This window comes from Oncorhynchus nerka, linkage group LG13, assembly GCF_034236695.1.
Source record: "Oncorhynchus nerka isolate Pitt River linkage group LG13, Oner_Uvic_2.0, whole genome shotgun sequence".
Taxonomy (NCBI): Eukaryota; Metazoa; Chordata; class Actinopteri; order Salmoniformes; family Salmonidae; genus Oncorhynchus; species Oncorhynchus nerka.
In genome coordinates, this window is record NC_088408.1 from 37,896,605 (window position 1) to 37,909,886 (window position 13,282).

The window sequence follows — 13,282 nt, forward strand, 5'->3', positions numbered from 1 at the left end:
AAGAATCAATCTGTCTAATGCCCTCTTAGCTACTGTTCATCAAATCACACGGAGTGTCGTTCCAACCTCCATCCTCCCCCCTACAGTACTGCACTAGGGTTCTGTCAGCTCCGTTGATGACACACGTAACGGGATGTTTTTAGCATTACATTTCTTTGAATGTAAGGAATTCATGAAGGAATTCCAAAATAAAGTGAAGGGTCAATATTGCTCAGGTTGCAGCCTGTTTTGAGGTTGCTCTTAGTCAAAGCTAGAACCCACTGCGAACAGGCGTTCCACGTCTACTTTTGATTTAGATTTGGTTGAGTTGTCAACTAACGTTAATTCAACATGAAATCAACAAACATCTCACCATGTCATTGGATTTAGGTTAAAAGTCCGGTGAAACAAAGACGAAATAGCCTTATGTTTTCCACGTTGATTCATGGGGGGGGGGGGGGAAATGACGTGGAAACAACGTGATTAGCAAAGGCAGGTCAGGCTTGACCACAACAGCCTGCTATAGATGGCCACGTTAATGGTTCCACTTTGGCTAAAGGCACGTGTGACTCCCAATGCTTTACAATAACGACTGTAATTGTTTAGAGACGTGGCTTGTCAATCACTCCAGATGCACTGCACGGCGTATTTACAACTAGGACGTTTTAATGTTCATGCACACTGTGTAGTGAAGGAGGGCACTGTCATCTAGATTTGAGTCAGGGACAACAGAAGCCATTGTGCCTGGCAGCTGTGTCCATTACTGTGTGTGAGGACGACAACACGTCCTCTCATCCCTGACATGAAAATTGGCATTTCTCCTTTACGCAGTGGAAGGAGCTGTGTTTGCCCACCGCCGATTCAAAAGCGAGGTGTGGGAATGGTGCTTCCGCCTACTTCCCTTCCACTTTGAGTCCCCTGACATTAAGCGTGGGCCCCTATGTCAGGAGCCCCGGGCCCCTCCAGGAGATAAGGACCAGGCTGTTTTCTCAGGGCAGTAAAGGGGAGATAAAGGCTCTCCATCAGAAGTGTGTTGTGGAATAATCAGAATTGGTTGGTAACATAGGTAAGATGTTTTATTTTCATGATATGCTTATGAGTTATATCTCATAAGAATGTATTTTGTTGTTGTATAGTGGTGGCCATTGGCAGTTATCTGTTCTATGTCAAGACTAAGTTGCATGGGCCGCAGAGAGGGGAGAGGTCAAAGTGTCATCATGTGTAAACATATATTTTGCTCCACTGTGTCTGTGTGCCAGTCACTCCCTACTTTTCCCATCGGGGAAAGGAGGATGGCAGTGTCTGGAATCATTCTATGCTCCCTCTAATGTTGTCCCTATCTTAACCTATAGCAATCATTCTCCTCTCCGTGAGTTTGTCCAGGATTGGTTGTATTTAGAATTGGTTGTATCTAAATGACAATTTGATATATGCCTGTTGATATGGAGGATTGGTTTATGGTTCTGGGTTTCAGTAAGGAGACAAAGCTGAATGATTTATTATGTCTATGCTGTCTGACTATGTGTGTTCTTTGCTATTAAAGGATCGCAGTTGCATTGTAAGGGGGCTCTCAGAGAATTCATTGATAGACACTGAATTGATCTGAGAGTCACAGGGTTGTGATAGAGCTCATATAATTAAAGATGGACTTTGATAACTAACTCTGACTTGTGTTGTGGTTTGCTCCCATGATTTGGTAAACAGAGGAAATTTCCACGACAAGTGTTGTGTTCTGACTGCACGCCAGCCATTAAAACCCATCGGTACCTGCTGCTGTGGCCAGGTATCAATACTGTACTTTATGTCTCAGTGTCACGATCATGAAACATGTCGCTACGGCAAATGGGAGAGGCGTTGGACAGACTGTATGCACACAATAGGTGTCACAACTGCTATTAGCCCTCGTTGGCTATTAAAAATAAGTGGTATTTCCAAGGAAAAGATTTCATTATTTTTTTTAAAGATAGTTTGGGCTGGTGTTGTTTTTGACAACCATATGTGATTGCTGTGTGACTGCTGTGGAAAGGTGCGTCGATAATCCTAGAAATTGAATTTCGATTCAAAAACCCAAGTGAGAGATTGTGAGAAAGCAAAAGGGTAATGCCACGAAATGAGTCCTTTTGATATTTTAATTAGACATTTTGCACCAATATTGGATTTTAAAAGCATGTTATATTAAAATGAAGTGCCCTTTAAAGCGGCAATCAGCAGTTGAAACAATAACAAAGTGTCCTCCCAGGCCCTGTTTCAGTAAAAAGCTGAGGGATTGGGGCTGGAGAAATGTAACCACTTCCAAATTCATAGACAGAGCTGTGGATCCAAGGACTGACCATCCATGATATTAAGATGATAGATTTAACCATGTTTTGAGGCTATTAAGTGTTGGTTTACATTAACATTGTTTACAAACACTGAAGCAAAACAAGCTTGTATTTTGGGTTGTGACGGGGTATGACAGTTGAACTAAGTTCATGAGGCATTTACAAGTGATATTCTTCAAGAATCAATGGGTACATCTCATTCATTTATTAGTCCAAAAATGTATGTAGAAACTTCAGATTCTATAAACATGTCCCTCTGTGCACTTTCTGACTTCTCTGAGGATTTTAACCCACTTAAGCCCAACATTTCTCATCATCATTGTAAAGCTCTTAGTTATTTTGTTGCTTTGGAAAAAGTCATTTCTGAAGATTGTTTATTTCATGTGATCAGTGATTCATTTTAAGGTAAAAAAACCCCAAAACAAACAACGTGTCCCTCATTTTTAAGGTCAACTCTGTCAATGTGAACTGAACTCGCATTTTTATTAACGGTGAAAATATTCCTTAAAAAGCTTTTTGAAAAGAAACATTGAACATCTAATAGTCAAATCATAGTATAAAATCAGGTGAGCTGGTCCTACCCTTTTTGGACATTTTCTGATGTTTTGTGGTGGAAAACTGAGTGTGTTGAGCATATCAAGTCAACCCTGTTACCCGTAGATAGACAGGCTAGAAATGTTTTAACAATTGAACTTTTTTTTGTGAAGCCTGCATTCAATTGCCCCTCCCTGTTGCACACAACAAGCTTCCATTCCCCCTGTCACAAGGGGATTCATGGCTGTTTTACTCGTTAACCCTGTTACTTTATTTGGCACTTAATAGGCACTTACTATAGTAATAGTCGTTTTTATTGAACCTCTTGAGATAGGAAAATGTGCTTAAATTACAATAATCTTTTTAACAAACTTATTTTGGACTCATTTTGTGGAACGACCCAAAAGGCAACAGAAGAAGCACAAGCCCTGGAGGAAAACCACAGCAGACAAGGTCATTTGAAGAGGTGTGTTTGAACTTCACATATATTCTCTGGAGTGGTGATAAGGGGGGAAAGAAATGGACAGTTAATGCACAGTGACACAAACATACACACAAAATCCATACGGTTCATTTCCAATGGGCTCAGTGCGGACATGTCAACGTGCTAACTGGAGCACGTGGAGGGAAAATATCACCCTTCTCATGGGGAAAGACAGACAGGGGAGAGAGACAGACACATACAGAGGGAGAGTGATCCATAAAGAGAGAGAAAGACAGACAGGGGAGAGTGATCCATAAAGAGAGAGGGAAAGAGAGAGCGTAGAGAGAGAGAGAAAGAGTGGCGGAGGAAAAGAGAGCGATATACTATATATATATATATATATATATATATATATATAGAGAGAGAGAGAGAGAGAGAGAGAGAGAGAGGCGGAGGAAAAGAGAGAGCGATATACTATATATATATATATATAGAGAGAGAGAGAGAGAGACAGACAGAGAGAGACAGAGACAGAGAGAGAGCCATCTCATCTGACACCAACACATGCTCATGAATGCAGCCTGTCGTCATCACAAAGTGACGTTCAACTTTCCTCGTGGTCTGTACGACTGGGCCACTCAATAGCATGGTGACTGTACTGTACAGACCACCATTGTTAAAACGGGCTCATTACTCTCTACATGGTGAGATAATAAGACCGCTATCTCACATTAAGACAAACAGTAGACGACATCATCCTATCAGGGTCCCCTTTTCAAACCACCAGAGGTGGCGCCGGTGTCAATCTAAAATGTACTCCTCTCATTGGTTGAATAGTTGATTTCAAACCATGCCACTTCATCCCTCCTTGAATCACTTAGCTGTTGCATTCTCAACAGTTTTCGAAAAGTTTGAAAGTACTTCGCTCAGTATTTGACGTTTGTGTTTATGGACCACATTACACCAGGCGTCACTTCAATTTCATTCTATTCCCTTCTCAAATGTTAAGTGTCAGCATCACTTTCTATTTCTGCCGTTGAAGAGGCCTCCCCAGTGGAAATCACATTATACTGATTGTGTCAGCAGAATACAATTCTGGATTCATCCAAGGAATTGGACGCCAGGCCCGAGGAGAAGTCTATAAAAACCTACCATCGTGTACCTTAGTAACTTCTGTCTACAAAAACCTACCATTGTGTACCTTAGTAACTTCTGTCTACAAAAACCTACCATTGTGTAGCTTAGTAACTTCTGTGTACCAAAACCTACCATTGTGTACCTTAGTAACTTCTTTGAACTGTACCTTACTTTAACTCCCGGCCGACATACTGTATATTCTCCTCATCGGCATACACTTCGTCACTCATAAAGGTCATACACATTGTAATGGTGTATGAATGGTAGGTGTAATAAATTATATGCATACTTTTGCATCTGCCTCAGGTTTAGGATGTTTTCAATGTGCAGCACAGGGGGTTGCTGGCCCTTCAATTGGGGAGAATGAGTTCGTGGTAACAGCTGGAGCGGAATCAGTGGAATGGGATCACGTTCCCAAGTGTCTGACGCCATTCCATTCGCTCCGTTCCGGCCATTACTATGAGCCGCTGGTGTGCAGCAATACCTTTTTTCCATAATGAACATGGCAATAGCGGTGTATTGGCGGTGTGACTCGGGCCACTTCTGACTCTCACCTGAGTAGTGCTGTACCAGCTGCTGTAGGGTCTCAAACTGAGCCCTGGTGGTGATGTAGTAACCGCCGCTGTCCAGCTTACGGATCTTATAATGCTTGACATGGTCCCCCTTCACGTCGTCCCAGTCTCGTATGGACAGGGAGAAGGCACCTACCGAACACAGTTGTGGAGGGGAGTGAGTCACTGGGAAAACGGTCACTTACCTCATGCATTAATAATAGCTGTGGCCATAGCGAACGGTTGATAGTATTACCAGATGCCGAAGTAGCCCACCGGGAAAATATTCTGACGTCATTTCAACCAGTTTTACCCGCTGGACAGTATTTCTAGAACAGTAGGCCGCTCCTCAAGTTGGGTACATCATGCATTCTATTACAGTGCCGTCCCGACAGTCTCTTGAGGTTACCTTTAGTGGTTTCACTCTCCCTGATGAGATACGTGCCGCGGGGATTGCCAGTGAACAGAAGTTGCCTCTCTGCATCCTTCCGGCCCAGTTTCCCAAAGTACCAGCTACAGAGAGAGGGTTTAACACAGGGACAGGTCAATAATGAGTGAGGGAAGCCATTGTATGAGCCATCTATCTGGATCGATTCGAGGGCGGAAAAGCCGTCTTTGAAGTTGAAAATTATGATCTGACATACAGAGAGAGCTGAGAGACACAGGTCACAAGGCCAGTTGAAATTCTCACTATAAACCCTGTCAATAAAAATCAACCTTCGGGCCGTGGTTTCTCAGACTAGAGGCTGAACAATGGCTAGCTGCATGTTGAGAGTGAACGGAGGATTTAATACCCTGCATGAAATTCCCCCCGTCTTGCAGTAATAAGCCAGTGTCGGTAAATTGAGCCACACCCAACGCAAACCCTGGCTGTGCTTAAATCCAGCATACTGTAGTGAGCTTAATGAGAGTTTGCCTTGTGGTGCACCATTTGAATAATTACATCATTAATCCTCAGAGAGTCGAGGACGGGGAGGGAGGTGTGGGGGTGTGTGGGGGGGGGCTGTAGCACCGTCAGACATTCAGGTTCATTCACACATGACACAGACAAAGCTCTTATACATTCTCTATGACATTTCAAATAATCGGAACACACACAGCTTTTAAAAGACAGGAGAATTGCGTTATAGTGTCTAGTAATGAGCTGGGGAATAGTCGCTTTAATGAGCTGGGGAAAGTGCCAGCTCTGCAGAGACATACACATCCCAGTATGATTACATTTCTGCTCAGAGCCTTGTGTTGACTGTTAACTCCAGATGCTGAGAGAAAGAGAGGATGTCTACGCTTGTCTTAACTTCTGACATCTTCGTCTCTCCCTGTTGTCTCAGACAGTGAAGAGAATGAAGAGAGGAGAGAGAACCCGCGCTTGACTTGGGCGGGAGCCCCCCGGAGCCGAGTACCGGCACCTCAAATGTTCTACTGCTTGAGCTCCTGTTCCTCTTATAGAATATTAGAATATTAGCTCAAAAGTATTGTGGAGCTCCTGCACCTAAATATAAACAGTACCGACACCCAAAATGAGTACCGGCAACTATTTTAGTCCAACTCAAGCGCTGGAGAAAAGACAGAGACAGAGTGTGTGTGTGTGTGTGTGTGTTCAATCATTCAATTTTTCATTTCATTCTCTTTTTTGTTTGTTTGTTCATGCCATGTAGTCAGCTCTGTCAGAGCGTGTCCCAATGAAACTCAGTATGACAGACTGCTACTCACTCCTCAGCCTGGATGGAGTCCACTGGAGCCACGTAATTACTGGGAATGTAGCCATTTCCACCGGTGGTGAGGGAACGAGCATCCCACCAGTCCCCTTCACTGAGGGAGAAAGAGGGGGAGGGAGAGAGGGAGAGAGAGAGAGAGAGAGAGAGAGGGAGAGAGAGAGAGGGGGAGGGAGAGAGGGAGAGAGAGAGGGAGAGAGAGAGGGAGGGAGAGAGATAGAGAGAGAGAGAGGGGGGGGGGTCAGATGGTTTCATGTACAGAGTGTATTATTCGAGCGGCGAGAACACAAACCACCATGTTCAATAATGCAGTTGACAATGTGAATACATTGAAAGCAGTATATGCCTTCATATGTTCGTATGCCTTCATATGTTCATATGGAATCGTGGAGGGAGGTAGTATTTGGCAGCAGTGGCTGATTTACAAGCAGAGGAGGGAGGAAGACAGATGTAGAGAGGAGAGAGAACCAGTGCCTGAGAGAGCTTGCATGCCTACACAGCCATTACTGCCTCTCTCATGTCCTCCCTCTTTCCCTTTAACTGCCTCCTCTCCTACTCTCCCTCCATCGCCTTTCCTATACCCTCCTCCCTCCATCACTCTCTCTTGTCTGTCCTCCAGACACACTGCCCTCTTTTACATCTCTCTCTCTCTCCCTCGCACATTTAATCTTTCTTTTTGTGCGAGCTAGTGGCGGTCTTTCATTTGTCCTGAATAAAAACATGATGGGAGTGGGGGTACGACTTCACAGCAAGAAATGGGGCCGGTTTCCTTTGTTCTGAGAGCAGAATGGAGGTTCCCCCTGGAGGGCTAGTGTGTTCACCCTAACACACTAACGCTAACAGCTGAGAGGAAGGGTGGATTGCTGGGAGGAAAGCGGGAGAGAGAGAGAGAGAAAGAGCGAGAGAGAGACGGGAGAGAGAGACGGGGGAGAGAGAGAGAGAGACGGGGGAGAGAGAGAGAGAAAGAGAGAGACGGGGGAGAGAGAGAGAGCGAGAGAGAGACGGGAGAGAGAGAGAGAGACGGGGGAGAGAGAGAGAGAAAGAGAGAGACGGGGGAGAGAGAGAGAGACTGGAGGGGCCCGTCTGTCTTCTTCAACCCCCTTTAAACCATCTCGACTCCGCCACAAAGACAGAAAACAACAACATGTAAACAAAGAGAGAACCATCCTCCTCCCATCTCCAGAAGTATTGTAACGCTCTGACTAGCCCCCCTTCCCTGTGGTCACTGCTGATGACAGAGTAATGAGTGGATTGTGTCGACAGACTGGAGTCAGGCTGGTATCCACCACCATAGTATTCATAGTTGGAATATGTACAAAAACAATACCCAATTTACTAACCCTTGAGACTTGAACCATTGAACAACAAATCAGAGCTATTTCCTGCATATTTCTGAGGTCATTTTTCAGTCTGAGAAAAATGTGCTAAGAATTATAAACACTTATAAATGTGTCTTTATATCAAAACTGCTATAGGAAACTAGCACAAGCAATCAAACTGGAGCATTATAAAGACTTGAGTCTTATTGTTTATGATGATTCCCTGGAACGTGTTAGATGCCTACACCAAGCTCAGTGTTCCCTTGAGGATACCACCACATCACAACACAACAGTCCCTTCACCCACTGCTCGGTGCACAGTGTGTCCGAGGGAGTCCCAGGGCTGCTCACCTAAGCCCTGTCTGAACAGGCATCTGCCACGTACTGTCTTTGCGCCAGGCAGCCCTGACTACGAGGGAGAGACAGGGTCTGGGACTGGGTTGGGTGCAACTAGTCTTCTATCCAGGAGGGGGCAGTGTACCCAGTTAGAGGTTCCTGCCAGGAAGGGAGGGAGGGAAGCAGCAGGCGTGGGCGGACTGAGGACGGGCGATGGAGGGTGGTGGATGCAGCTCTTTCTGGCCACTGCCCAGGAGGAGGAGGAGAGATGAGGAGAGGATAGGGAGGGTTACTAATGATGGTGCTCTTCCTGCCTTTGCTCTAGATGGGGAAGGCGGTGGGTGGAAAGGTGAAAGGTGTGCTGCTGCAGTATGAGGAGGAAGAGCAGCCCTTCCGCATGGGGTGACAGGACAGGATGCTAAAGCAGTATGAATGGGCGTGGTGACTAGAGAGGAGAGGAGACACTGTGCTGGGCCCAGAGTTTAGGTTGAACACCCACAGGGGTGAACATGGGGAGAATAGAGGAGATGACCACAAACCTAAAACAGACCCAGTCACACACGCTCCTGAGAGAAATATACATTTTTATTTTGCAGTGCGCAGGCTATCAATTCAGCTGAGTGGAGTCTTTCACGTAGAAAAAAAAGCAGCCTGTTTGAAATATCAGCTGTCTTCCCATTGGCTGGTCTGAGACAGTTTTGCTGACAGAAGGGTAACTGTACCCAACATGGCCGTAGAGTAGGCACAGGAAACAGGGTGGCTGCACTTCGTGTCAGACGGTTCAAAGCGAAAGTCCAGACCAGAGCAGACTGAAGAACAACACAGAACCTTTCCACGGCACCCACTGCAAACTAAAGACCCCTGACTGCTCCACCCAGTATCCACTGCAAACTAAAGACCCCTGACTGCTCCACCCAGTATCCACTGCAAACTAAAGACCCCTGACTGCTCCACCCAGTATCCACTGCAAACTAAAGACCCCTGACTGCTCCACCCAGTATCCACTGCAAACTAAAGACCCCTGACTGCTCCACCCAGTATCCACTGCAAACTAAAGACCCCTGACTGCTCCACCCAGTATCCACTGCAAACTAAAGACCCCTGACTGCTCCACCCAGTATCCACTGCAAACTAAAGACCCCTGACTGCTCCACCCAGTATCCACTGCAAACTAAAGACCCCTGACTGCTCCACCCAGTATCCACTGCAAACTAAAGACCCCTGACTGCTCCACCCAGTATCCACTGCAAACTAAAGACCCCTGACTGCTCCACCCAGTATCCACTGCAAACTAAAGACCCCTGACTGCTCCACCCAGTATCCACTGCAAACTAAAGACCCCTGACTGCTCCACCCAGTATCCACTGCAAACTAAAGACCCCTGACTGCTCCACCCAGTATCCACTGCAAACTAAAGACCCCTGACTGCTCCACCCAGTATCCACTGCAAACTAAAGACCCCTGACTGCTCCACCCAGTATCCACTGCAAACTAAAGACCCCTGACTGCTCCACCCAGTATCCACTGCAAACTAAAGACCCCTGACTGCTCCACCCAGTATCCACTGCAAACTAAAGACCCCTGACTGCTCCACCCAGTATCCACTGCAAACTAAAGACCCCTGACTGCTCCACCCAGTATCCACTGCAAACTAAAGACCCCTGACTGCTCCACCCAGTATCCACTGCAAACTAAAGACCCCTGACTGCTCCACCCAGTTTAAATGTAGATGTAACCGCAGCCGTTCGTGGTTGAAAATGCAAATACAACAGCTGTCCCAGACACCATTCAATCACCACTTCCCCCCGATCAAAATGCCTTACCTTGACAGCCAGACTGCAACAGTGATTGTAATATGCATTCTAATTGACATATATAATATAGACATGCCCCCCCCCCTCGGTGCAGTGGGTGTGATAAGCCTCTGTACTGCTACTGTACTTACGTGCTGTTGATAATCTGAAACTTCTCCCCTTTCCTGAAGCTGAGGTCGTCCTCTGTCCGGGCCTCGTAGTCGTAAAGTGCCACAAAGAGGGTGACTCCTGCCGAGAGATAAACACACAGCGTCAGCACTCAGGACGAGCAGCGAATGAACCCGAGAGTCTGACAGACTCACATTGAACTGACTGGCATTGGGAGGGAGGCTGCGTGCACTGTGCGCTTTTTATACGAGAGACGGCAGCCATTTCTGGATGCAGTGGATATACTGTGTATGCGCTGTATTGAATTCAAATGTGAAATCAATCGTCCATTTTATGGGCATAACTAGCTGTAAATTAGTCTTCGTAACAGTACACTGGGCATCTTTCACCTAGAAGGTAGCACACAAATACTGCAGAAATGGTGAATGGAAAATAACCTCTCAGCAGACAAATAACCTCTCAGCAGACACGTACAGTAAATAACATATGTAATTGCAGAGTTCTGTCAAATAGGAAAAACACATTCCTTTCCAAGATTAGACTGAGACAAGTGTGAAAGCCTCCTAGTCCCTGGGGAAGTGTGTAGGGGCTCCAGACAGACTGGGCTAAGAGAAGGGCTGAGCTCCATCTACCCAGGCGGCCTGCTGAATCTCTCAGGATAAGCCTCCACAAAGTCTAAAGAGCTTTCTTTATTCATCTCATTTCCCTCATCTGAAAAGACTTGACGCATCCCGGCGATATGGTGGAAGCCTACACAGCCTTACAAATCTAGTTTCAACACAGTGACAGTGGGCCAAATACAACCCGGGACCTACAGAGGTATCGCACACTAACAGTGGTACTGCCTGGCTGCTCCACTGCAGTCTCCCAGTCTCCACAAACACAGGCAGACACACACTAGAGGATAGAAGGATGTCAGTGAGTTGTGGCTGTGATTGGGCAGGAACCAGGAAGGAACATCAAGAGGCACGGTGTATGTGGACCTCGCAAGCTGGGCCGGCCTGATCTTTACCCATGCTGCCTGCAGGTGACCCGAGGAGCTAGCTGATTGGCTTGAAAGGGCTGATGAGGAAGCTTGAGTGTGCTCTTCTTGTTCCTCAAGGGCCTCGTCATCACATTTACCTCAGGTCACTTCAAAGCCCTAGCCCTTGTGACTGGGGGGTGGAAGGGACAATGTGTTCTACAGGAAATGATGAGCGTGTGCTTTGAGAGCAGGGCCCTTAATGATATCAGCAGTGAGAAGAGCACAAGCGGCTGCCTTTCACGCGACACAGTACAGAGACAGAGAGAAAGAGAGAGACGAGAGGGAGAGAGACAGAGTGAGAAAGAGAGAGACAGAGAGAGCACACCGGGGGCTTTTGAGAGCCACACCTCTGACGCGTCTACCCGCCACACCAGTCCCGAGATACAGACGGCATCCCTTTTGAAACAATAACTCCACATCTCCACCATTTACAAGAAACCCACAGAGCAAACCACAACACAACAACCAGGCTTGGTTATGCAGAATCTGAGAATCGTGGTATGTGAAGCCCATTCAATTCAGTTACATAAGGCCAAGGGACAAACGATACTAGCTGTGAACTTCCATTCTGACTATTAATTAAGTGCATACAGATGAAGCTATGAGGCTGATCGGACAAGGCAGTACCATTATTTTGTCATTAAAGTGGTTGAGAGAGGGAGAGGGACAGCTTGTACCAAAGTTCCAGACTAGGAAGAAATGTAAAAGCTAAACCCCTTGGTCCACTGCGACCGCCTGTGTGGATTTGGACCGCTTTGGGACAGAAATAATCCACACTTTGAGGGAAGCCGTGTTTAGCTAAGTGGAAACGCTGAGTTCTTCTTGTAACAGCTGTGGCTCAGTAAAACATGAAGGATATCCTGACTGGAAATATTCCCTATGTAAACAATGAAAGCACACACAAAAGGCCTTGCAAGCGCCGGCCGGACGTTCCAACACAGGGGCGAGGCGCCGGGACGGGGCCGTGAGGTGAAGAGAGTCGGGGGAAATCCGTAAAGGGGTAAAGGGGAACATATCAAAACCCCTACCTGTTCCGCCACGGGAGCGGAGTGTCCCTGTGTGGGAGGAGGTGTGGACCCCTCCAAAAACCGTTATCCCCTGGCCAACGGGTGCCTGGAAGTTGTTGAAGTTTGGGATGGCGGTGACCCCGAAGCTAGGGTAGTGCTGGTGCTGTGGCGTGGGGTCGGCTCCATAGCGGTAGCCCGCGGCACTCTGGGAGATGCTGGTGTCTCGGTCATCCGTGAGTTTGGTTGCTTCTTTATCCTTGCATTGCACACAGCCCATCATCTATATTCTATAAAGTCAAGGAGAAACACAGAGAGAGAAGAGGGATTATCAACTTGACAGGAAATCAATTGTTCAACCAGTCTGAAAAGGATGAGTAGTAATACATGCAATAGAGGTGAACTTTGACATTGTTGGACATCTTGGTTTGCTCTCCCATCTCCTCAGATCACCTTTCCTTGGGATGCTTTCTCTCAAGGACCACTGGGAAGTTTATAGACTGATACGCACGCAAGCACACACACAGAGCAGAATACTGGGAGGTTTATAGCCTGACACACACATACAGACGACACACACAGCAGAGCTCCGGATGACTCACACACACACACACACACACACACACACACACACACACACACACACACACACACACACACACACACACACACACACACACACACACACACACACACACACACACAGTGTCTTTCATGGCCAGGAGAAAAACCACACTGTGATACACACTGGACTTGGGGAAGGAGAGCTAGTCGGGGAGCAGGGGACCCATGGAGGAAGGGTCTCAGGGGTATTAGCTCATCGATTATTTCTATGATCACATCACTGCCAGTGTCGACCGTCCGTACGGTCAAATGGACTCCAGAGGTGGGGATGGAGAGAGGAGAGCAACTGCAGTGTGGATGTTACTTCTGTCAGTTAAAGAGACGGGACATTTTTCCAGACATCTCCGTGTTCCTACCACCCATTGTTCAGCCAAGAGTAGCGTATTATCTAGGTC

At 46.7% G+C, this 13,282-nt stretch overlaps 1 protein-coding gene across 4 annotated transcripts in view; it reads right to left on the reverse strand.

Annotated features, from left to right (window-relative positions):
* LOC115139501 (tyrosine-protein kinase Fyn-like) overlaps positions 1-13,282 on the reverse strand; it is a 67,050-nt gene that overhangs the window by 7,053 nt on the left and 46,715 nt on the right. For all 4 annotated transcript variants that reach the window (XM_029676986.2, XM_029676988.2, XM_029676987.2 and 1 more), the window contains 5 exons: positions 12,288-12,553; positions 10,259-10,355; positions 6,657-6,755; positions 5,356-5,459; positions 4,950-5,099 (listed from right to left, as the gene is read on the reverse strand). In XM_029676986.2, the coding sequence (XP_029532846.1) occupies positions 4,950-5,099; positions 5,356-5,459; positions 6,657-6,755; positions 10,259-10,355; positions 12,288-12,546 (709 nt within the window). In that variant the 5' untranslated portion in view covers positions 12,547-12,553. The remainder of the gene's footprint in view (positions 1-4,949; positions 5,100-5,355; positions 5,460-6,656; positions 6,756-10,258; positions 10,356-12,287; positions 12,554-13,282) is intronic.